Here is a 26,681-nt window from a genome sequence, read left to right as displayed (position 1 = left end):
AGATCTGTGACTGTGAACATCTACTATAACAAAGAGCAGACAAATTATAAACAGTTCTGGGGTCAACACAAGAAAATATTTAAGGATACATTGTAGAGCTGATCCTTGAACAATGTGGGGTTTGGAGCACTGACCTCCATGCTGGCAAATCCACCTATAATTTACAGTTGGCTCTCTGGCCCTCCACATCCAAGATTCCACATTCTTGGATACAATAACAGGTTGTGTAGGAATATGGTACAGGTTGAAAAATGTGTATTAGTGGACCCTCACAGTTCAAACCTGTATTGTCCAAGAATCAACTGTACACAGAGAAAAAAATATAGAAATCAGATTACCATGAGATGACTGTGTAGAGTGATACAACAGCAAAACTAGGAGGGAATGAAACAGCTAATTCTTGGGGACAAGGGTAAAGAGAATTTAGATTTGATAGCATGGATCATTAGGTAGCTCAGATGGTAAAGCGTCTGCCTGCAATTCGGGAGACCCAGGTTCAATCCCTGAGTCGGGAAGATCCTCTGGAGAAGGAAATGGCAAATCACTCCAGTATTATTGCCTGGAAAAATCTCATGGTTGGAGCCTGGTAGGCTACAGCCTACGGGGTTGCAAAGAGTCGAACACGACTGAGCGACTTCACTTCAAGAAACCAAGGCTGACTGAAGTCACGGTGTCATGAAGATAGTTCAAGGACATAACCTAAAGACCTAAAGGGAAGAATCACAGAGACCCCCTTAAATGGTGGTGGTGGTTTAGTTGCTCAGTCATGTCTGACTCTTGCAAACCCATGGACTGTAGCCCACCAGGCTCCTCTGTCCATGGGGTTCTCCAGGCAAGAATACTGGGGAGGGTTGCCATTTCCTTCTCTAGGGGCTTTAAATAGTAGTGGATAGGTAAAAGACGCCATCCAAAAAAACCAATGAAAAACCCCACAACGGGTCATGAAGAGTTTTACTGAGTAAATGATCAATAACAAGTGTTACAGGGGTTAAATGGAAGTATTAAGACATGGAGCCACTGGATTTGATAGTCAACAGTTGGGAGAATCACTTCGGTTGAACAATTAAGAGAATTAAAATGAAATTGTAGTGAGATGAGGAAGTGAAGCAGAAGATTTCCAAAAACGTTGTTAGGAAGACAGAGGGAACAAGAGCATAAAGTCAGACTCAAAGTTTTTTTTGTTTAAGACAGACTTGAGATTTTTCACATAAGAATCTAATACAGTTAAAAACCAAAATTTCGGGATTTCCCTGTCATTCCAGTGGTTGAGAATCTGCCTTGCAATGCAGAGGACGCAGGTTCGGTCCCTGATCAGGTAACTAAGATCCCACATGCCTTGAGGCAACTAAGCCTGTGCACCACAACTACTGAACCCAAGCACCACAACAAAGACCAATGTAGTCAAATAAATAAATGTTTTTTTAAAAAAAATTCAACCAAAGAAGAAACTGGGCAGAGTGGAGTGGGGATCGAACTGTCTAAAAATTTTAAAACACTGTTAACATAAAATATTAGCAAGTATATTGACTTGCCTCTGAGTCTGCACACTTAGTAGTATTCAGCAGTACAGTAGCAATGAACTTTATAGGGAAGTGTAAAGATTTAACATTTTAGGGACTCCCATGGTGGTCCAGTGACTAAGACCCCACATTCCCAATGCAGGGGCCCCAGCTTTGATCCCTGGTCAGGGAACTAGATCCAACATGCTACAACTAAGGTTCACAGTCTGCAACTAAAAAGAAAACAAACAAAAAAAAAATCGTACATGCCACAGCTTAAAGATCCTGCATGCCCTGCAATGAAGACTGATGGCAACTAAAAGCTGGGGGAGCCAAATAAACATAAAAATATTTTTTAATTAACATTTAAAAACACAAATGCGTAAAATCTAAATCTCAAAATGTGTTGAAGATCCAGTTTCATATTTTAACAGTACAGTTCTTAGAAGGTAGAAAATAGTAATAGAGCATACAAGGTGTACAATTTCTACTTTTAATTTCTAGTTAACATAATTCAGTTTCCTACATTTTGTTCTCAGGTCATTCACATTCCCTGTTTGGGTCTGAAGTCCTGAAGGGAAGATATATGTAAAATTTTTAGCAAGATGTATTCCCCTTTCTTTCCCTGTTCTCCCAGTAGAGATGATACACATCTGTAAACTTAAAGGAGACATCACTGCTTTTAGGTTCCTTGTGCTTAACATTCTAAAAAACTCATTCCCATCTGCAGTATGCAGTGGGTTACAGGAAGAGCTGAACAGAAAAGCCAGGACAGAGATAGGATTTTATAGCTCTCCTGAGTTGTCCTCCTCGGAGAGGGCAATGGCACTCCACTCCAGTACTCTCGCCTGGAAAATCCCATGGACAGAGGAGCCTGGTAGGCTGCAGTCCATGGGTTACCTAAGAGTCGGACACGACTGAGTGACTTCACTTTCACTTTTCACTTTCATGCATTGGAGAAGGAAATGGCAACCCACTCCAGTGTTCTTGCCTGGAGAATCCCAGGGACGGGGGAGCCTGGTGGGCTGCCATCTATGGGGTCGCACAGAGTCGGACATGACTGAAGGGACTTAGCAGCAGCAGAGTTGTCCTCCTTTCTTATTTGAGGTATACTGTCAGAGCCAAATCTTACCAAACATAACTCTTTCTTATGCACATTCTAATATAACTCTTTCATAGGACATTCTAAAACCAGTAAAATTTTGTTTACATACCAACAGAAGTTAAACAAGAGGAAAGAAGATTAAGAATGAGCTACATATAAAACCCATCAAGTAACACTTTACCAGGCTAAAAGTATTTTGAAAACAATGGCACTTTTGTCCTTTCTGCCTGAAGATAAAAACAATCATGTCTACAGGAAAGAGAGGCAATTTACCATTACACCCCAGCACCCATACCTTCCTAGTTTAGCAACCTTTTTTAAAGTGAGCTTTACTATTCTTTTCTCTGTTGACAGAAGTCAGCTTTTCATAGTTTTTAAGAGAAAAAACAGTTTTCAGATTTGAATCACTTTCAAGATCTTACGGTTTCTGTTGAAGATAAACAAGAACTTTCAAATATGGTAAGATGAAAATGAAATGTCAAATATAAGAATAATTACAAAACAAATTTAAAATATTACAATTATCAATTTTAGTATTTATTAAAAGATGGAAGACAAGGAAAATTCCTCTCCAACTTCAAAAATAAATCCTGCACCTTTGCTAAATGCAAAATAAACTGATATTTGCTTTACATGACAATGAAATTACCCCAAAAAATAACCCAAGTATACCAGAAGAGTGCTAATCTATTATTTACAAAGACGATCTTACCTGCTCTAAGTATTCAAGAAAAACCTGTTTACATTCAGGAACACTAATGAAATAACCTTGAATACTTAACCCAAGAAATAAAATATTTCCTACCTTCCATGACCAACCCTCCCCACAGTTACAGAATGGATAAAAAAATGAATATATGTGGAAGCATAACAGTATTTCCAATAACTTTATAACACATGCACGCACACACACAACCACACACACACAGTGCTGTGCTAGATCAACCTAATCTTTAAGGTCAATAGCTGTAGCGACAAAGAAGATAATAAATATGGCTTTAGTAAAAGTTTTCAACCAAAGATCACAAATGCTTAATTCTTTTGATAGCTAACCTGAGTATGGAATATATATTACTTACCAAAAAGGATATGACCAAAAATAATTAAAAAGAAAAAAAAAAATCTCTGTAGCAGACACCATTGAGGTACCTTAGTTTTGCTTTTTTTTTTTGTAAAGGTCTGTATAGCAATTTAATAATTTACATAATAACATTTATTCCATATAGTGTAGTTCATATAGAAACTATCTTATGTGCTTTATTGTTCTGGTCCAAGAAACTGGAAATAATAGCAGAAAAGTTTTGTTCCGATAAAGAACTGGAGTGGACTAGCTAGGAACACTTTAATACAATATTGAAATAAGAATTATTTGTGTGTAGCAAATGGAGCCAGTAAACTCTCAGGTTGCGTCTGGAGAGAATTTTAAAATTATAATCTGTAAGACAGGAAGATAAGCATGACTCAACGTAACAAGGCTGAATCTTGAAAATCTGGGTTCACTGACTTGTATTTCACCTCTAAGGGGATGTATGCATTTTACAGAACAATTAAATTTTCAAAATATGGAGAAGTTTGACAATAGGTTAAATAGGAAACTACACTTAAAAAGTAACCACTCTGGTTGTTTTACATATGTCTTTAAAAGTTTAAGGCTCATATATTTTGGAGGGATATCCTAAAGACATTTTCTTACAGTATGGTCTCATGCATCTATGCATGTGACACTGGAAAAGTGGAGCTAAAACAAACCTTGTTAAATATGCCACCCTTCACTTAAAAAAAGAAAAACCTAAACATTTTAATCACATTCTCTCTCAATTTTCAATACTGGTTTATTATAAATTTCTGTCTCTCCCCAAAGTAGATGTAAATACATAAATTTAGCTTAAAACTGAAGATAAAGGTAGCGAGAAGCAAGATAAGAAAGTTATAAAACAAAAACCCTATTTACATTTTGATGATTTACATTTGATGATTACATTTGATGATTCCTTCCTCCATGAAAATTCATATGCTGCAAATAGATTGATTTCTTACAAACCACTGATACTTCTGTATAATATTTGCCTGCCCTTTTAAATTGGAGGTCAGAAATGACACCATTGCTACAGTTTATGATTTCTAGCGAAATGCCTTTAAGTGGCTTCTCCCTAATCAGAGAGATAAGCAGCTTTATGGGCCAGAGTAGAAGCCACTGAATGGGAATAGCTACACAAGCTCAAAAGGCAGCAGCACAAAGAACTCCAGCTGAAAGTAATCAACCAAAGCATGTGCCCAGAAAAATACCAAATTCAAATAGAAGAAAATAAATTGCAAATGCAGAGTTCTTAACATCAAAGCAAACAATAGAGACATTTGCTTGACTTTTATTACAATAATGAAAGCAATTTGAAACAGTGCTAAAGTCCATCATTGAAGAGATTTGTTTTAATCATCTTTGGCGAGGCACTGGCAATCTTGTTTCCTATGCCAGTTTTACTTTCCAGAGCTTCTTTTCAAAGAAAAAAAATCTAAGTTGTTTACTTTAGTAAGGTAGGGAGAGGGATGCTTAGAAAGATCAGGTAACAAATTTTATTTTGTTAATTATACTTCTGTATATGGTAGTTAAGTCACTGCTCTTATTTTAATATGCTATATTTGCCATCTTTTTCTCCTGTTCCTCAAGAAATATGTAATAAAATATTTTAACTGCACACAATTAAACTTTCTGTAACTGAACATTTTTTCCCAGCTACTATTAGATACAGTATAGGTGCTGATTAATAAGAAAATTTTCTCAACTTCTTATTCCACACACTACAAAGAAAATTCACGTTAATAGGGCTATATAATCTGGCCACATAACTTCATTAGTTAGAAGGGTTAGATACCACTAAAATACCTTTTTTCTCCCAACTTATAACATTTTTCTATTACCTAAACTGCTTTCTTAACATTGAAATATTTTAAAATATATTCCAGAGAGTATAGGAAGTTTCACATACTCATTCAGCAATTTAAGAAGTTATGCAAAATATGGTAACATATATATATATTCCCATACATACACACACACACATAAATATACTTTCATAACTGAATCTTGGTTTTAAAAATGCTTGCACAGTGTGGGAAACTTAAATATTAACTAGATTTGAATACATACACTTGCATTCCATTAGCACTTGATATACCAGCAAAAACGTAACAGGTGAAATAAATGATTTAAATGAATGGGTTTTTTTTTTTTGGCAGACTCAACAGAAAACATATTTATTGTTATGAACCTTTATTAAGTGGCTCACATTTCAGTATAAATCACACTAAAAAGATTTTTTAAAAGCTATTTACACTACAGTGCTGACACATTTAAAGTGAAAAAAAAAAAAAAAACTGGTATAAATAAACTCTATGGAAAAGGCTTAATTGTCAAAAAAGAATTCTGGCTCATATTACAAAATATATATATATATATATATGGTAATGTCAGCTCTATTCTAAAACCTACAACTCCACTCAAATGATTTTTCAAAGACTGCTTTTGTTTAAACCTGCAGTGTTTTCAGTGCATCTGGCCCTAAGTGCTTTGCTACTTCACAGTTATGGACAGGCACTGAGGAATGTTACAAAGCTACTTAAACTATATTTTGTAACAGACTTGGGAGCAAGTCCTTGGCTTGCTTTCAGAATTCATGAATCTTTATTACACCATTCAGTTTAAGAAAAAAATTTTAAATGGTATGTACAAATTTAACACAAAATGTCATCGTCTTTTCTCTCTTGATTTGAACGTGTTGAACTATGTTGCCTTGTATCAACCAGACTTATGAGACTTCCAGGACACAATTCTTCCTTTAAATCTTTGTTGCTATTTTCAAATTTAGAGTCCACTTCAACCTTAAATTCTGTAAATTGAACATGATCCAATTTTGCTTTAACGTTCTTGCTATCCATATTATTCGGTGCTCCAGTCTTTTCAGGAATATAAACATTCACAGGTTCTTCCTTGATTCTTACAGATGCAACAGGTTCATGTTTAATCTGCTGTAATTCATATTTAGAATGAAGTTTGTCTGAAAAAATAGAATCCAAGGAGGTTTTGCTTACAGCACAAATCGTGCTGTCAGTGTGAGGTCCAAGAACTGATGATGTAGAATCTGGTGATGTGCCTGTTTCATGAGTAACTGTATTCTGAGCAGGGTCCTCCTCTGAATGATACAACTTGAGCCGAACATGCCATGCTAAACTGCATACGGCTGAAACTGTCTTGAACTGATGAACAACATTTCTTGGAATAAAATAAATGTCATTATCATACAGCTGAATCCTGGCATAGCGAATGCCTTCCCTCCTCAGTTGATTAAGTTTTGCATCATCAACCCATTGGACACACTAAAACAAAACACAAAATACCAATAAGTCTTTTCCACAATAAAAATTAAATTGAGGATAATAATAGTTTTAAATATACCTGGGACAGTGGAGGTTCATGTAAATCTAACTGCATTCGTTGAACTACTTCTAAGAAATCTTCAGCATGAAAACAGATTACATCTTTGGTTATTCGGGGTTGATCAGGCCTAAAAAAGAACAAGAGATAATGAAGAGTCTGCCATTAATGTTTCACTCGGCTAAGTCCTTATTAAATTCAAAGCAAAAGGGACTTCCGTGGTGGTCCACTGCTTAAGAAGAATCCACCTGGCAATGCAGGAGACGTGAGTTCCATTCATAGTCAGGATCCCACATGCCATGGAGCAACTAAGCCCGCATACCACAACTACTGAGCCCACACACTCCGGAGCCTATGTGCCACAACTCCTGAGCCCGTGCACCACAACTAGAGAGTCTATGTGCGGAGATGAAGGATCCTGCATGATCCAAAAGATCCTGCTTGCTGCAACTCAATGCAGCCATATATATATATACACATACATGTGTATATATATGTGTGTGTGTGTGTGTGTCCATATATATAGAGACACACACATTTATATATTAATTCAAAGCAAAACTAGTTTAGGTCAAAAATCAAAGTATTATCTTAGAAATAAATTGTAATTAGAAGACCACTTTACATATTTAAACAAAGGATAACACTATGAGATTTAACCTAAATATGGATAAAAACAACTCATTTTATTATTTCTATAATATACAGGCATAACAGAGCAGAAACTTTATTCATTGATCAAGGAAAGGAGAAGAACAAAGGAAATTTTAAGGGGTAGAAGGAAGACATGTCATCAGGACTCTTGGAAAGAGGTGGGGATTTCCAGGAGCAGCCTCATCTCATTTTATTATGGCTATATGTAACGATGTTTTGAAAAATTAAATTGACTTGACTTGGTTAAATTATGCAAATCAAAAACCTAAGTGTTTATAGTTAAGGTCAGTACTTCAACAAATTAAGTATGAAATTAAAAACACAACACAGAAGTCAGAGGTAAATATGGAGAGGAAGGGAATACATTCTTTCAATCTAGACGTATAACTGCAATGATACAGTAAATCCCTAAACTCTTTTTAGTGCTTATAAAATAAACTGTTACCATTCTACTTGCGGAGGTTAATAGTATCTTTAATTATACTTCTAAAAACCCCCAAACTCTTCAATTAATTAAGAATATACACATACATGTTTATAAAAGATGCTCAAAATGGATTCTGGAATAAAATTCCAAGCAAAATAAATACCACCCCCCCAATCATACTGAGGCAAATCATAACCAATTTATTTTAATAAACTAGTGATAAAGAGAATATCTAAAACTTATGTGTCATATTAATATACAGGGAAAGAGCGTAAGAATGATTGCAGGCTACGTCAGAGACAATGCAAACCAGAAGAAAGCTGACTATCTTTAAAGTATTTGAAATAAAAGGTAAATCTAGAATTCTATACCCCAAAAAATATCCTTAAGAAAGTCTGAGATAAAATCATTTTCAGATAAGGACAAAGAATCTGTCACCAGAAGACTGCACAACAAAGAATGTTAAAGAACTTCTTCAGGCTGAAGGAAAATGATATTTCAATGAAAATGTAGATCTATTCAAAGGAATGTAGAATGCAAGTAACAGTAAATATAAAGTTATTTTATTCTTTTTTAAAAATATTTTCAGAAATATATCCTTAATGCCAAAGTAAGCAACATATGGGGGGGGTGGTGATGTTATAGAATATAGAAAGCAAAATGTATAATAATAATTAGCACAGAGACCATAATTGGGGGCATGGAAAGATGGCAGTACACTGTTGAAAATTCTTACACATTACATAGAAAGGTATAATATTATTTAAAGATACACTATGATAACTTTAGGGCAACCACTACTAAACAAATAGTGGAAGTATAACAGTGCATGCTCAGTTGTGTCCAACTGTTTGCAGCTCCATGGACTGAAGCCCACAAGGTTCCTCTGTCCATGGAATTTTCCAGGCAAGAATACTGGAGCAGGTTGCCATTTCCTACTCCATGGGATCTTCTCAACCCAGAGATGGAACCCACGGCTCTTGTGTCTCCTGCCTTGGCAGGTGGATTCTTTACCACTGTACCACCTGCAAAGTCAGTGGAGGTATAATGAAAACACTAAAAAAGGTAAGAAAGAAAAGTGGGGAAAAAGAATGAACTGACATATAATATGGAGTCTTTCAATCCATAAACAAGGTATATCTTTAACATTTCTATAAATCTTATTTTTCTCATTGGTTCTTTGTAGTTTTTAGTGTAAGTCACTTATTTAAAAAAATTAATCTAAGTATTTTATAATTTTTATTTTACTATACGCTGGCATTTTTTCTTTTCATTTTCAAAATGTTTCCAAGTATTTACTGCTAAAATATAGTTATATACAACTAACTTTTCAATATTGTCTTATTTTATGACTTAGATAAATTCTAGTACTTCTTTTGTAGACTTAGTATTATCTCTACACACAATTATTTTACCTTATTCTAAGACCCTGTAATTCCATGTCTATGTATTTACTGAAATGAAGTTATATGTGCACACAAAGTCTTGTAAGGAAATGTTCATAAGAACTTTATTCATAAAAACCCCAAACTGGAAACAATTCAAATGTGTATCATCAGGTGACTGGATAAATCAATTGTGATATATCCATACAATGATATACCACTCAGCAATAAGAAGGAATGAACTACTAAGACACCTAACACTAAATTTTAGATTTTAGATAAATCTAAAAACCATCATGATGAGTGAAAGAAGTCAGACAATATATGATTCTATTTACATGAGATTCTAGACTAGGCAATGCTAACCTACAAAGACAAAAAATAGGTTAATAAATGTCTCAAGTTCGAGTAAGAATGGGGAGAGATTAACTGTCAAGGGATACAAGAAAAACAAAATGGTCTATATTTCAGTTCTGAAAGTGGTTAACATGGCTGTATATATTAGTGAAAACACATCTAACTGTATATTTATAACAAGTTTTGTATTATTGAATATAAATTATATTCCAGTAGTTAATTTTTCAAAAAACTGAATTCAAAGAGGCAACCTTAAATTTATAAATCTATGTGAATTCTGTCTTCCTAATACTAAAAAGTGATATAAAATTGACCAACACTTCACAAGTCTATCTAGTTTAAGATCTCTTTATGCAAGTGAAAGTGAAGTCGCTAAGTCGTGTCAGACTCTTTGCGACCCCATGGACTGTAGCCTACCAGGCTTCTCCATCCATGGGATTTTCCAAGCAAGAATACTGGAGTGGGTTACCATTTCCTTCTCCAAAGATCTCTTTATAGTCTAAATCAATTGAAGTCTTTTATCTCAAATTCGTGTTAAGCCAGGCTCTAAGATAAAATCAAGAATCTAATACCTAATGTCTCCTTGAGAAAAAAAGAACTCAGAATGCTAAGTTAAGAACACTAAGACAGTGCTCCAATTTCCTTAGTATAGCTTAAGTTAACAGCAAGAATCAATAATAAAGCGATCATAAACCGTGTTTGCATCAGAGCCATGAAACCATCTTAAAAGTATCAACCAAATTATTTTCTTACCATCTTTAGTATAATACTAAGAGATCAAAGCAGCACTGGTAGATAAAGTAAACTGTATTTTACAAAAGTGAGAAAATTCATAACTAGCAACATCTCATTCCAAAATCTATCTCAAGAATATTCTTAAATCTGGTCCCTAATATATTTATAATTTGACAATAGGCTTTTTCACTGTGAAATTGCTAGATTCAAGTACTTTTTAGTTCAGTCACTATAGTGAACTATGATGGACCTATGAAGGACAGGAAACAATCTCCAACATCAAATCACATATAAAGTGGAGAAAAAGCAAACACGAACAATAATTAAACTTGAAAGAGATTTAAATAAAGTTAAGGCCAAGAAGCAAGAACATTTATCTCTGAGGAAAAATATAAATATGTGGCTAACTTTATTGAGTACTATCTATAAATCAGATTTCACTCTAATAAATTTTGATGCCACTCTTAAATCTTTTTACCAAACATTCAAGAAAAATCCCGTTAATTTGAAATGGGTTTGTTGTAATGATTTCCACAAACAAATTTGCCTTTACTCTTTGACAAAATTAGCATTTTAAACCAGATTATAGTAAGAGCTTTGAAACTGTATGGGAATCACCATAGATATTACCATTTAACTTAAACACAATTATAAATTATTATTATTATTGAATCATAAACTAATAAATTATTAACATCATTTTCCTAAAGAACTCATAGTGTTAGCTTGGTACTAGCTACTTTGCATATCTGAAATTGATAAAGCTTCCTTCATTTATGTTAAGGAAAAAAGTCAGTTTACACTGGCTTCCCCATTCAGTATTAATTTATAACACATTACTTTAAATTTTCTCTTTTGAACATAGGGTCAATTTTGTATTCACAACTCCTGAAAATACAATTTCCTCATGTAGAAAATACAGGCCATATTATTCAAAACATCTTAGAAATCTATGCAACAATATTGACACTTTATATTTTCAGAATTAGTTTCTTTTTACTTAGAAAACGTTCTTACATTCTAATTATTTAATTCAACTGCTTTAATAAGCAAAATAGCATATTTCAACTTAAGTTTCATACCCAAACAATACCCAATTTGAAAATAAAACCTAATTGACCAAAGTTACCTTACAGTATAAATATAGCTTTGCTCTACAGGTTTGATCAATTTAGTAAATGGAAATTCTCTTAATGTATGAGACAACCACCTTAAGTATATTACCCATTTTCCTTAAGAAAATTATCCATTTTTTCTAATCTATCAAAAGATTTAGTGACATTTGCAAGCAAAGCTGGAAAAATATTAATATACTAAGGTAAACAAACACTTAATAGATACCAAACCTGAAAAAGACAGCAAGTTAAAACAGTATAAAGAAAAAACACAAGAAGCTGGAGTCAGTTCTGAAATCAGACTGAGCTCTACCACTTATGAGCTATATGACTATGATACTACTTGATAGTCCTGAGTCCTTAGTCTCTTTGTGTAAAAACTATGAGCCAAAAAGCAGAGAAAATTAACTGAACATTTGTAAATGGACATATAGTAAGCACCAAGTGAACCTTGGGTTTTCCATTACTGTAAGACAACTGTTTTCAACTCCAGTCAGGTAGAAAATCAAACTATTTCAGTCAAATCCAAAAGACAGAATCTAGATTCTATCAGCTGAAAATCTTTAGTGCAATTACACAAAAACAATATCCAAATACAGGAAAATTAAATCTTTTTCCCCACATTAGGAAGAATTACTGAAAAACTTCTCAAGAAAAAGTTTCGAAGCCATTAAATAGCAGTAGTTAACATATACCACTCTCCGCAGTGCACAGCCTTCAACACTCCAACAGCAGCTGTAGTCTGTCGTTCAAAACCTTGTCCTATATGATCTGCATGAGCTCTTGTTCTGTCTTCAAAGAGCATTTCACGGGGCTCACTAGTTCGAGGTAGGTACTGCAGGTTTTTTATTTCATTGGTAGTTCTGTTTAAAAAAAAATTACATATATATATGTAGATAAAGAGACAGAGGTAGGCTTAAATATTAAGGCTTAACTGCCTTCAAACGTTTGTATTAAGGCATTCACAGGTTTAACTTTTTAAAATGCATTAATATTTACCTACTGTAAGTCAGGTACTACCTGGGCACTAGACCTAGTCAACAAAACAGCAGTGAATAAGACAAATTCCTTACTCTTGAGGGAGTTTATATTCTTATGGGAGAAATACCAAAATATAAACAGCAAGAAAACACTTGGCAATAAGTGCTTCCATAAAACACACACAGTTTACCAGAAGTAGGAGGGAACAGAAAACACTTTAGCTCCACTGTGGAGAACAGACATCTTCCACTGGCCCTCTCCTCCACCACGCACCTTCTAGAATCCATACGTATACAAAAACTGTTTACCACCTAGCCTCACGCACTGCAGAAACCCTCTCAAATTTTGCTGCAGAAGGGGAACAGGGTGAGAAGAATTTACTTTGGGAGTCATCATCTTATTTATCAGCCTGTATGATTTTTCTTTTGCTTACACAGACAAATCAGGATTGCCCCCATTATTTTCTTATCTCATCCTAGTCTATCCCCTAGAGTCACTCTTCCTTTTGTTTCTCTTTATTTCCCACCCTCAATCTCTACTACTTCACTGCTCTTTGCGCACTCTTGTCTTAAAAGTTTTATACAAACATTCACAGAGACACACAGACACATACGCAATGCTTTAATATCCTTTTTTCCTGTTTGTGATTAATGTTTTACAGATATCAGAAAGCTAGACGATGATGTTGCTTTCTGTGAAAAGCTAACAGGTTTTCAAACAAGCAAGTCTGCTCTCATTATACCACATTCTAATGAATTGAGACTTATTAAAAGCATTTGCAAAAAACAAAAGCATTTGGCACAGTGCCTAAGGCAATGTTCTCATTAGTTGGTAAGACTATAATGTGATGGGAAATGACCATATATACCATGGATTTTAATCCTTGAGTTCCTCAAGGGGCTGGTGAACTCCCTTAAATTACATGTAACAGTCTATGTACATCTGCATTGTTCTGGGGAGAGGCCTTTGGATTCTCTAAATGATTGATAAATTTAAATTAACCATTGAAATACATACCAAGTTTACCATTTACTCCCAACTTAAAAATGAACTTGTAAAAATTTGATTCAACAAAAATTTATTTATTAACCACCAGGCATTTTGTTTTGGTGCTAGAGACATTAGTAACAAGCACAACATTGTCCATGCTCTCACGTAACCTACATTTCACTCTATCACCATTTTTCCCTATTTTTTTTTAAATAATAAAGAGAGATCATCTTTACATATGTAAAAAAAAAAAAAGATATTACTTCCCCCAGGATCACCTACTCCATTCCCAACAATGTTAACCTAATGTACATTTTTCTACACTTTTCTCTGTGCTTACATATATATACTCTTATACACGTTTTTTATTTCTTTTCATAACAATAGACTCATACTTAACATATACTCTACATTTAGCTCTTTTCATCAGATATTCTTTCAGCGCAAAAGACAAAATTCATACTATGAAATTAACTATTTCATTGCGTTCTTCTATAAGTGAAAGTGAAAGTTACTCAGTTGTGTCCGACTCTTTGCAACCCCATGACTATATACAGTCCATGGAATTCTCCAGGCCAGAATACCAGAGTGGGTAGCTGTTCCCTTCTCCACGGGAATCTTCCCAACCCAGCAATCAAACCCAGGTCTCCCGCATTGCAGGCAGATTCTTTACCAGCTGAACCACCAGGGAAGCCCCATTCTTTCATAGGAATATACCAAAATGAATTCAACCATTCTAATAATGGACAATGAGATCATTTTATACTCAATCTCACTATAATAAATGGTGCAACTAACATTCTTATATATTTACCTTTAGTGCATTTATTTTTGGGGACAGAGTCCCAAAAGTACGGATCGTAGTTCAAAGAGAAAGAGAGAGAGAGTGTGTGTGTGTATGTGTTAAGCTTTATGAGCTATTTTACTTTTAAAAAATGATTTAAAAAAATTATTACAGAAGCTCACCCATTGACCAATAATATATATGACCCTGTTTCCTCACATACCTACCACCCTGTAATATAATCTCTATTAATAGTTTCTGCCAATGTAATGGGTAAAAACAATATCCCATAATTCTCTTAACATACACTTAATATACAATTGAAGAAGTAACTCCACACTTGATCTTAGCCAAAAGGCCGAGAAGCGATGAGAAATAACTCCAGAAAGAATGAAGGGATGGAGCCAAAGCAAAAACAATAGCCAGCTGTGGATGTGACTGGTGATAGAAGCAAGGTCCAATGCTCTAAAGAGCAATATTGCATAGGAACCTGGAATGTCAGGTCCATGAATCAAGGCAAATTGGAAGTGGTCAAACAGGAGATGCCAAGAGTGAACGTTGACATTCTAGGATCAGCACACTAAAATGGACTGGAATCGGTCATTTTAACTCAGATGACTATTATATCTACTACTGTGGGCAGGAATCCCTTAGAAGAAATGGAGTAGCCATCATGGTCAACAAAAGAGTCTGAAATGCAGTACTTTAATGCAATCTCAAAAATGACTGAATCATCTGTTCATTTCCAAGGCAAACCATTCAATATCACAGTAATCCAAGCCTATGCCCCAACTAGTACACTGAAGAAGCTGAAGTTGAAAACCTACCTACAAGACCTTTTAGAACGAACGCCCAAAAAACTGTCCTTTTCATTATAGGGGACTGGAATGCAAAAGTAGGAAGTCAAGAAACACCTGGAATAAAAGGCAATTTTGGCCTTGGAGTACGGAATGAAGCAGGGCAAAGGCTAATAGAGTTTTGCCAAGAGAATGCACTGGTCATAGCAAACACACTCTTTCAACAACACAAGAGAAGACTCTACACATGGACATCACCAGATGGTCAACACCAAAATCAGCTTGATTATATTCTTTGCAGCCAAAGATGGAAAAGCTCTATACCGTCAGCAAACACAAGACCGGGAGTTGACTGTGGCTCAGATCATGAACTCCTTATTGCCAAATCAGACTTAAAAAAGTGGGGAAAACCACTAGACCATTCAGGTATGACCTAAATCAAATCCCTTATGATCATACAGTGGAAGTGAGAAATAGATTTAAGGGACTGGATCTGATAGATAGAGTGCCAGATGAACCATAGACAGAGGTTTGTGACATTGTACAGGAGACAGGGATCAAGACCATCCCCATGGAAAAGAAATGCAAAAAAGAAAAATGGCTGTCTGGGAAGGCCTTACAAATAGCTGTGAAAATAAGGGAAGCGAAAAGCAAAGGAGAAAAGGAAAGACATACCCATTTGAATGCAGAGTTCCAAAGAATAGCAAGGAGAGATAAGAAAGCCTTCCTCAGCGATCAATGCAAAGAAATAGAGGAAAACAACAGAATGGGAAAGACTAAAGGTCTCTTCAAGAAAATTAGAGATACCAAGGGAACATTTCATGCAAAGATGGGCTTGATAAGGACAGAAATGGTATGGCCTAACAGAAGCAGAAGATATTAAGAAGAGGTAGCAAGAATACACAAAAGAACTGTACAAAAAAGAGCTTCATGACCCAGATAATCACAATGGTATGATCACTCACCTAGAGCCAGACATCCTGGAATGTGAAGTCAAGTGGGCCTTAGAAAGCATCACTACGAACAAAGCTAGTGGAGGTGATGGAATTCCAGTTGAGCTATTTCAAATCCTGAAAGATGATGCTGTGAAAATAAGGGAAGCGAAAAGCAAAGCAATATGCCAGCAAATCTGGAAAACTCAGCAGTGGCCACAGGACTGGAAAAGGTCAGTTTTCATTCCAATCCCAAAGAAAGGCAATGCTAAAGAATGCTTAAACTACTGCACAATTGCATTCATCTCACACTCTAGTAAAGTAATGCTCAAAATTCTCCAAGCCAGGCTTCAGCAATACGTGAACCATGAACTTCCAGATGTTCAAGCTGGTTTTAGAAAAGGCAGAGGAACCAGAGATCAAATTGCCAACATCTGCTGGATCATCGAAAAAGCAAGACAGTTCCAGAAAAACATCTATTTCTGCTTTATTGACTATGCCAAAGCCTTTGACTGTGTGGATGGATCACAATAAACTGTGGAAAATTCTGAAAGAGATGGGAATACCAGACCACCTGATCTGCCTCTTGAGAAACCTATATGTAGGTCAGGAAGCAACAGTTAGAACTTGACATGGAACAACACACTGGTTCCAAATAGGAAAAGGAGTATATCAAGGCTGTATATTGTCACCCTGCTTATTTAACTTATATGTGGAGTACATCATGAGAAACACTGGACTGGAAGAAGCACAAGCTGGAATCAAGATTGCTGGGAGAAATATCAATAAGCTCAGATATGCAGATGACACCACCCTTATGGCAGAGAGTCAAGAGGAACTAAAAAGCCTCTTGATGAAAGTGAAAGAGGAGAGTGATAAAGCTCAACATTCAGAAAACTAAGATCATAGCATCTGGTCCCATGACTTCATGGGAAATAGATGGGGAAACAGTGGAAACAGTGTCAGACTTTATCTTTGGGGGCTCCAAAATCACTGCAGACGGTGACTGCAGCCATGAAATTAAAAGACGCTTACTGCTTGGAAGGAAACTTATGACCAACCTAGATAGCATATTCAAAAGCAGAGACATTACTTTGCCAACAAAGGTCCATCTAGTCAAGGCTATGGTTTTTCCTGTGGTCATGTATGGATGTGAGAGTTGGACTGCGAAGAAAGCTGAGCGCTGAAGAATTGATGGTTTTGAACTGTGGTGTTGGAGAAGACTCTTAAAAGTCCCCTGGACTGCAAGGAGATCCAAACAGTCCATCCTAAAGGAGACTAGTCCTGGGTGTTCAATGGAAAGACTGATGCTAAAGCTGAAACTCCAATATTTTGGCCACCTCATGCAAAAAGCTGACTCATTGGAAAAGACCCTGATGCTCTGAGGGATTGGGGGCAGGAGGAGAAGGGGACGACAGAGGATGAGATGGCTGGATGGCATCACTGACTCGATGGACGTGAGTCTGAGTGAACTCCGGGAGCTGGTGATGGACAGGGAGGCCTGGCATGCTGCGATTCATGGGGTCGCAAGGAGTCTGACACGACTGAGCGACTGAACTGAAGTGAATATACGATTGACTACCTAGGGCCTATTTATCTATTGGGTTTTTTTTTTTCCCCCACATTTTTCTTCTCATTTAGAAATGCTCTTTGTATATTATCTTTAGTCTGTCACGTTACAAATATCCAGTTTTGAGCTTTGTTGTGTTGATGTCTTTTTTCTCACAATAGTATCACCATTACATTCTTGCATCTTTGTTTAGGAAGGTCTCTCTTAAGCTTTTTATTCTGATATTTTTATTCTTTTTTACTTATTATGTTCAAGTCCCTTACTTGCTATATAACACTGGGGTTATGGCTTGGTTTCCCTTCAAATGGACTTCCAATTATGCCAGCATTATTCATTAAATAAACCTTTTTTTCCCATTTATCTTTTTTTAAGTTCCCATTATACTTTGATCTATTTGTGTACTCTATCCTATTCCAGTGATCTTTTTGACCTTTATGGTAATTTTTAATGTTGAGTAAGATAAGGTCCCCCCTCACATGTATCTTCTCTTTCACAGCTTTCTAGACTATTTGCTGACTTTGTTATTCCATATGAATTTTAAAATTATTTTATCCAGTGCTGGAAGTGTGAGTCCAAATGAATCCTAAAATTCTAAAGGACTACCATTTGTATTCAATTCAGAGTACAGATCTAAACATCTGCTTAGATCTTTTTTTATATTCTCCATAGATGTTTTATTTTCTTAAAATATTATTTAAATTTGTTTCTGAATATTTATTCAATTTATTCCAATACAGGTTATAATGTCCCTGTTGTGAATGACATTTTTTCCCATCTCTGGTTACAATTTGTCATTTACCTGTATTTTTCATGTTTTATTTATATTTGATATTTATAAGAAATTATATCAGCATGGATAACCATTTTTGAATTTACATTTCAATTATGCTCTAAACTTTCCCTATCTTCTTCCTCCAACTTTAAACAAATGCATACATAACAATGTATAACCACTCATTCCCAGCAATAAACATTTGTATCCAACATACCTTTTCCTTTTGAAAGGTGACTTTGGCATGTCAGCCACAGGGATCATCTGTTCTCCCGGGCGCACCCACATGATGGGACCATCATCACTATCTTTCCGACTCTCTAATTTTAAACTAGATAGTGTCCCCCAGGGCAGTGTACACTAGAGGCAAATAATGACATAGAAATCGATTATTTTTTAAAACAAATCTTCAAATATACATTAAAGACTACTGTGTCCTTCACAAAATTTCATATATACATTTGAATTAGGTACCTGTTTTAAATATATTTCTATATATTCATAAGTTTGCCTTCAAAATATTCTATTTCAGATACATCAAGAGAGTAATTATTCTTGGATGGTTTCCCCCACTTCTCCAATTCTGCAAGAGGTATGATTCACTGTATTCATCATTTGTTACTCTTTTTACCAAATATATGGGTCATATTGTTAAGCAGGAAGTTAAGCATGAGCACAAGGGGTGGCCTGGCTGAAAGGGATACAAGCTGATCTCTAAAACCCATACTCTTGCCTGGAAAATCCCACGGATGGAGGAGCCTGGTAGGCAGCAGTCCATGGGGTCGCTAAGAGTCGGACATGACTGAGCGACTTCGCTTTCACTTTTCACTTTCACGCACTGGAGAAGGAAATGGCAACCCACTCCAGTGTTCTTGCCTGGAGAATCCCAGGGACGGGGGAGCCTGGTGGCTGCCGTCTATGGGGTCGCACAGAGTCGGACACAACTGAAGTGACTTAGCATAGCATAGCATAGCATAGACACACATAGGCGAGTGTACAGATATGCTACAAAATTAACAAGAGACTTTTCCAACTCCTGCACATGGGCACTAGGCCCACAGTGGATACAAAATAACCACAGGGTCTTCCCCAAGTAATCTTAGGCAGTTAGGAGCTCATTAAGGGTTCATAAAAATACTATATCTGATTTTAAGGGACTGAATTTTGGAAAGATATCAACAACACAGCCCACTGTTATATGACTTGCAATTGTCAATCGGCCTTGCGTTGTGTTGTATGCCCATTTGCATTCCCTTTCATTGATTGGTGGTGAGTACAAGCCCTATTTTGCAGAGGGCATAACCCAAAGGAAGAAACTGGAAGTATAAAAAGGGGGAACCCAGATGGAAAAGGAAGACTCCTTTGGGGTGGGCCTGCTCTCATGTTTTGGGGGTGTCTGTCTAATAAAAGATCTGCCTGCTTGAGCTGAACTGAGCTGTAACTTGTCAGTTGTCTTAAACCCTTTACTCAGTCGTTACAAATTTTTGTTGCAACGAGGCAAGAACCAAGGAAGAAAAATAAACCAACCTGACAATATAATGTTAACAAATTGGCAAAATAAGCAAGTTATCTTCCATGACAATCTATAAAAATGACCAACTGAGTTTTAAAAAATGGATACCTCAGATAAAAGAGGGCTACCTCTTTGAGTAGTTAAAACCTAACAGAACAAAGAGGAAAACTAAACCAAAATTAAAATTTATTTCTATGTAGTAGTTTCTTGAAGAGGTTGCTGGTCTAAAACCAGGGATTAAAATCTTTGAAAACAGGAGCAACCGAGAAATGACCAAGAGTCACTGTCCATTGAATGGTGAAAAAATGGGTATTTATAAACTTTACCCCCCTTTTCAAAAAGGGGAGGTTGTCAAATTACATCTCTCCAGAAAGAATGCATTTATTTAGCTCATTTACTTTTAAAATTAAAATCTGAAATATAAATATTTAAATGATTTTTTTCTTCTTTATTTCTTAAATTATGAAAGTATGATAACATTTACAGGAGACTTGGAAAATACAGAACAAAGTTACATATAGTTCTAGTATATATTATAGTTTTTTAAGTAAACAAAGATTTTTAGTTGTAGTTTCAATATCAAACTCTCAAAAATTAATAAAATTAATAGAAAAGTAGAAGAATACAGGAGACCTGAAAAGCACCATGAACCAATTCAAAATAATTAAGATTTATTGAATTTTCACACAACGAGATACAAATCCTATTCAAGTTCCCATAGACTATATAAACCAGGAGAAACTGGAACATATCCCAAGACATAAAACAGTGCAAAAATTTCATCATCTGAAAGTATTGAAATCATACATAATCTGTTCTCTTATCACTGTGGAATTATGTTAGAAATCAATATCAAAAGATATCTGAAAATAACTCACATATTTTCAAGTACAATGTGATATTTACCAAGAGAAATCTTTGACTTACCATTGGAAAAGCCTCAATAAAGTTAAAAGATGGTGATTATAGGAAAAAAAGCATTTAAGTGAGAAATTAACATCAAACATACTTTTAAAAACCCATCTATTTGGAAATTAAGCATCCACTTTTAAATGACAGGTGTATCTAAGAAGCCATAACAAGGAAAATTAGAAAACATCTGTAACAAAATAAAAATGAAAAAAAGAATTTATCAGAATTTGCTGCATGCAGCGGTAGCTGCTCAATGCAATTAAATATGATGTGGACTCTTAAAAATAACGCATGAAAACAAATAATGGACACTAGCTTAAAATGTTCTGAAATTAGAACAAAATCTGTACTTTAGTTAAAAAAAACTGTATCGCATGTTAATTTCCTGTTTTCCAGATGCACAACTGAATTATCTTGTAATTTTTTTGTCAAATATAAATGCCCAGGCATTTTTTTCCCCCTTCTCCAAAGTTCCAAATGTGATTCTAATGAAGCAGCCATATTTAAAAACAATAGTATGATGATCTTTAATTTTTATTTAGCTTGTTTCACTTTTTCTATTTCACATTTGGTGCTCCCATTTCAGTTTATGTTTCTAAACTATGTATATATATATTTTAGAAAACTTATGAATTTTTGCTTAACTAAAAGTTTCATGGCATTTTGGTTCCACTTGTTTGACTAAGTATGAATAGAATGCTAGGTCTAATTTATAGTCACTCAAAACTCTGATATAGTTCCATTTATTCTAGCATCTTGCATTGCAGCTACAAGTCTAGAAAGCTTATTATCTTAAGAAATTTGATAAATTTGAACGAGGCTTGAAACTTCTAATTCAATTCTGAGAATATAAAGGAAATGCTATGTTGTAAAAGAAATGATGGTATTTTTAAAATACCACTCAAATGCAACCAAATTCCATGTCCCTAGCTGGGAGAAACAGACAAGGAACCAATGGTTTAAAAGGAACAAAAAAGGAAATAAAAGGAAAATGGAGTAGGATGAAAAAGGAAAAGATATATATACACACATAGGCTAGAAAATTGAGTGAGAAGTTAAAAAGACAGAGAGAGAGAGAGAAATGTTCTACAGAATATGTAGCAAGTATTAGAGATAAACTAATCTTGTCACACTTTGACCTCTGAATTACTGATTAAATAACTGACCTAACTACATAGTTCAGAGATTTTTCTCTCAATAGGACAGTGCTAGCAGCCCATAAGAAGAAATATTTTCTGGAATGTAGGAACTGCTGGGAAAAGAAAGAAAAAGGAAGAAAGGGAGGAAAAAATAAAGGAGGAAGGGAAAAAAGGAAGGGAGGAAAGGAAGAAAGAAAACAGAATCCAGCTCAAAATCATTTAAAGAATTTAAAGCGGTCTTAAAGCTGCATTGTTTAAATACCTTATTTTATTGATGAGGACACTGAAGCCCAGAAAGTTTAACTGGTTTGCCCAACCCAGCTAGGATCTCCAAAGCTGAAATACAGTTATACAACTTGCCAGGCCAGTTTTCCACACACCCAAACTGTCACTCCCCAGTTGCAAACACTGTGGGAAGCATCTATCCTGTACTTTTAAATCCTCTGGCACTCAAGTTTATAAAAAGGTGATAAACCAATGGAACTTATTTTCCTAAAGTGGCAGCTACAGGCAAGTATTATTTTCTGATCTACCACTCAGCTTTGCTATTAGAATTAGTACCTGAGAGTTACACACACACACACACAAGAATTACTTTTAGTTTCTCACCTCTTCTTCCCTTCCTGCCAAATCAACTGAAATCAAAAATTTTATAATTCTGAAGAAGCCATGATTTGAATCACTTGTAGCATGAAAGTTAACACCCATGACTTAGACTGCTTCACACTGTTTTCTCTTACTTTTAAAAATGGTGAATCTTCCAACATGTCAAGGAACTCAGGGAAGTAATCTCCCACTTCTTCATCAACTGCTCCCACCAAGCTGATTTGTCTCATTGGGCCAGCTCTATAAGTACCGTGAGAATATGTTCTTTTTACCTGAAGGATATGGATTTAATTACATTAAACATAAGACAATTCCTGTTACCACTGCATAATCCTAAATTATGTATGCTATCTCAGATTTTTAAAACAAAATGTGAGGCAAGCAAAATAAAACAAAAAAGCCTGTTACAAACAGTAAAACAAACAACAAAAAAAAATCTGCACAAAATTGAGGCATTTTACCTTCTCTAGTTATTACTACACACTGCTTATGAAAACAGAGTTGAGATAAACAGCATACTTCCCGACAATATAGTTCCTCCTTTCAACAGTTTATTATTTGATCTATAATGCTACTGAAATTATATTCAAAAGTTCCTATACCTATATTTTCCTAAATGGTTCATACCTTTTTGTTAGAATTTTCAAAAACAGACCCTCTGAAAACAGTGCATCATCAGTACTTTGAATGTCAAAAAGGAATTATGTTCCTTTCTAGATCTCAGCATATTAATCTAAGATTCAGTTTATACTTCTCTGATGAAAACCTACTAGAGCTGGAGAACCAAAAGTCCTAGGCTCCAAATCTACATTTGCTATCTACCAGTTATGCTGGTAGAAATCAGTTAAATTCCTTCAGTTTTAGTTTCTTTAACTGGAAAGACTGATCTCAGATTTCCAAAGAAAACAGTAATTATGTAAAGCCACCTGTACAGTGTAAGCAAATGGTTATCATTCAAATTTAAACCAAAATAAAAGAGGCTATACCTCAAGAATCATTGGTCCTAAATTTCAAAAGTACATCCAGACCTTACAGAGAACCCTCACATGCTAACGCTAGTAAACACAAGTATCTTTAAAGCAAAACAAATTCCTTTCATAAATAAACATCTTTTTCTCTGGATTAGCCTTTATGGCCACTAACTTTAGGGAAATAACACTGTCTCAGTTTACCTGGGTCTATTCCAGTTTTAAAATGTGAAGTCCCATACACCAGGTAAATCTAGATGAGTAAATTTTCATCACATCAGGGACACAGACTCTAAAATATGTTCAGATCACAAGATGAATCCCTACACCCGCAGTTGGTAAACACATTATGTATCAAAATATCTAAGCCCCCACCTACATCAAAAACGGGACAATTAAAGTTCTATCTTAACAAAATATTTGACTAAAACACTAGATAATTTTATTTTTTAGAATAATAAGCAAACCGGTGTTATCAATGATACATTATTTCCTTAATAAGTTCATTTACCAGAATTTCAAAGTTAAGTTTTCATGAAGTGCCATAAATTCACTTCTCAGAAATATAAAACGTTAGCCAAATTCTTCAAGTTACAAAAAAAAAAAAAAAAAAAAAGCTGGGGTCTGTGTGCCCATTTTGTACTCATGGTCTGATCTTTCTCCTGCCTCCCAAAAGTTCCTAGCATCTCCAATACTGACAGAACTGAAAGTGAGTATCTGACGTTACAACAATATTTAGGCTCTAGATGTTTAGATATACTAACATACCACAAAAGTAAAATTAATCACTGTTATGCATTTCTGTAATGCAGTCTAACAAAGCTAAAAATATCAACTTAAAATTTAGCAAAATTATCAGGATTGGTATCAATTTTGTTAGCTGATTCTGAGATCGTGGCTTCAGTACTGGATCTGCAAATGAGCATGATTTTCTGAGAGACTGATTAAAATTAAAAGACTTGTATTAAAATTCATAAATACCTCACTGAAATCAAACACCTTCTGTTGTTAAACACAAGTTTTCAAGTGCTTTGAAATGTATCATTTGATTTACAAGACATATTTGAGAGGCAGGATTTACACTTCACACAATTAAGTTAATTTTCTGTGATTCAAACATCTTCGTCTTGTGTAAATTTCGATTACTGTCTAAACTGTTAACCAGTTCTAGAAAACCCAGAATCCAGTCTTTGCCATCCATCTGGGTCATTCTACTGTATCACAGTATCAACAATGATCAACTTAATGATTTGCGCAGTGACTCAATTATCAACGAATTAACTTGAAGAAGGAGGAATTTCCAGTGAGAGAATCCTTCTGCAACACAACTGAATATAAGACCTCTTACAAGGAAATGGGTACTTTTAACATACTCTTAAAACAAAAGTCAAATGAATGGATGGCCTGCTGGACTCTTTTCTTTCCAAGAGAGTATATGTAAGAATACACACATTCAGACCTGGAATACACACACTAGACCATTCAGGTATGACCTAAATAAAATCCCTTCTGTTTCTACGGTGAAAGTGAGAAATAGATTTAAGGGACTAGATCTGACAGACAGAGTGCCTGATGAATTATGGACAGATGTTCATGACATTGTACAGGAGACAGGGATCAAGACCATTCCCATGGAAAAGAAATGCAAAAGAGCAAAATAGCTGTCTGAGAAGGCCTTGCAAATAGCTGTGAAGAGAAGAGAAGCAAAAGGCAAAGGAGAAAACTAAAGATATACCCATTTGAACGCAGAGTTCCAAAGAATAGCAAGGAGAGATAAGAAAGCCTTCCTCAGTGATCAGTGCATAGAAACAGAGGAAAACAATAGAATGGGAAAGATTAAAGATCTCTTCAAGAAAATTAGAGATACCAAGGGAACATTTCATGCAAAGATGGGCTCGATAAAGGACAGAAATGGTATGGACCTAACAGAAGCAGAAGATATTAAGAAGAGGTGGCAAGAATACACAGAAGAACTGTACAAAAGGGATCTTCATGACCCAGATGATCACGATGGTGTTATCACTCACCTAGAGCCAGAAATCCTGGAATGTGAAGTCAAGTGGACCTTAGGAAGCATCACTACGAACAAAGATAGTGGAGGAGATAGAATTCCAGTTGAGCTATTTCAAATCCTAAAAGACGATGCTGTCAAAGTGCTGCACTCCATATGCCAGCAAATTTGGAAAACTCAGCAGTGGCCACAGGACTGGAAAAGGTCCGTTTTCATTCCAATCCCTAAGAAAGGCAATGCCAAAGAATGCTCAAACTACTGCACAATTGCACTCATCTCACATGCTGGTAAAGTAATGCTCAAAATTCTCCAAGCCAGGCCTCAACAATACATGAGCCAAGAACTTCTAGATGTTCAAGATGGTTTTAGAAAAGGCAGAGGAACCAGAGATCAAACTGCCAACATTCGGTGAATCATCAAAAAAGCAAGAGAGTTCTAGGAAAACTTCTATTTCTGCTTTATTGACTATGCCAAAGCCTTCACTGTGACAATCACAATAAACTGTGGAAAATTCTGAAAGAGATGGGAATACCAGACCACCTGACCTTCCTCTTGAGAAATCTGTATGGAGGTCAGGAAGCAACAGTTAGAAGTGGACATGGAACAACAGACTGGTTCCAAATAGGAAAAGGAGTACGTCAAGGCTGGATATTGTCACCCTGCTTATTTAACTTATATGCAGAATACATCATGAGAAACGCTGGGCTGGAAGAAGCACAAGCTGGAATCAAGATTGCCAGGAGAAATATCAATAAGCTCAGATATGCAGATAACACCACCCTTATGGCAGAAAGTGAAGAACTAAAGAGCCTCTTGATGAAAGAGTGAAAAAGTTGGCTTAAAACTCAACATTCAGAAAACGAAGATCATGGCATCCGGTCCCATCACTTCATAGTAAATGATGGGGAAACAGTGGAACAGTGACAGACTTTATTTTTGGGCTCCAAAATCACTGCAGATGGTGGAAGAAAAGTTACAACCGGTTTAACCTAGACAGCAC

The 26,681-nt window shown here is 35.5% G+C and overlaps 1 protein-coding gene across 1 annotated transcript in view; it reads right to left on the bottom strand.

Annotated features, from left to right (window-relative positions):
• Positions 1-3,110: 3,110 nt before the first annotated feature.
• Positions 3,111-26,681, bottom strand: part of RSBN1L (round spermatid basic protein 1 like) — an 87,227-nt gene continuing 63,656 nt past the window's right edge. The window contains exons 4-8 of the mRNA XM_027539766.1: positions 22,837-22,974; positions 18,750-18,892; positions 12,402-12,569; positions 7,055-7,163; positions 3,111-6,975 (exon numbers count right to left, since the gene is read on the bottom strand). Of these exons, the coding sequence (XP_027395567.1) occupies positions 6,334-6,975; positions 7,055-7,163; positions 12,402-12,569; positions 18,750-18,892; positions 22,837-22,974 (1,200 nt within the window). The 3' untranslated portion in view covers positions 3,111-6,333. The remainder of the gene's footprint in view (positions 6,976-7,054; positions 7,164-12,401; positions 12,570-18,749; positions 18,893-22,836; positions 22,975-26,681) is intronic.

Source organism: Bos indicus x Bos taurus, chromosome 4 (assembly GCF_003369695.1).
Source record: "Bos indicus x Bos taurus breed Angus x Brahman F1 hybrid chromosome 4, Bos_hybrid_MaternalHap_v2.0, whole genome shotgun sequence".
Classification (NCBI taxonomy): Eukaryota; Metazoa; Chordata; class Mammalia; order Artiodactyla; family Bovidae; genus Bos; species Bos indicus x Bos taurus.
This window is presented reverse-complemented; position numbering and strand designations above follow the sequence as displayed.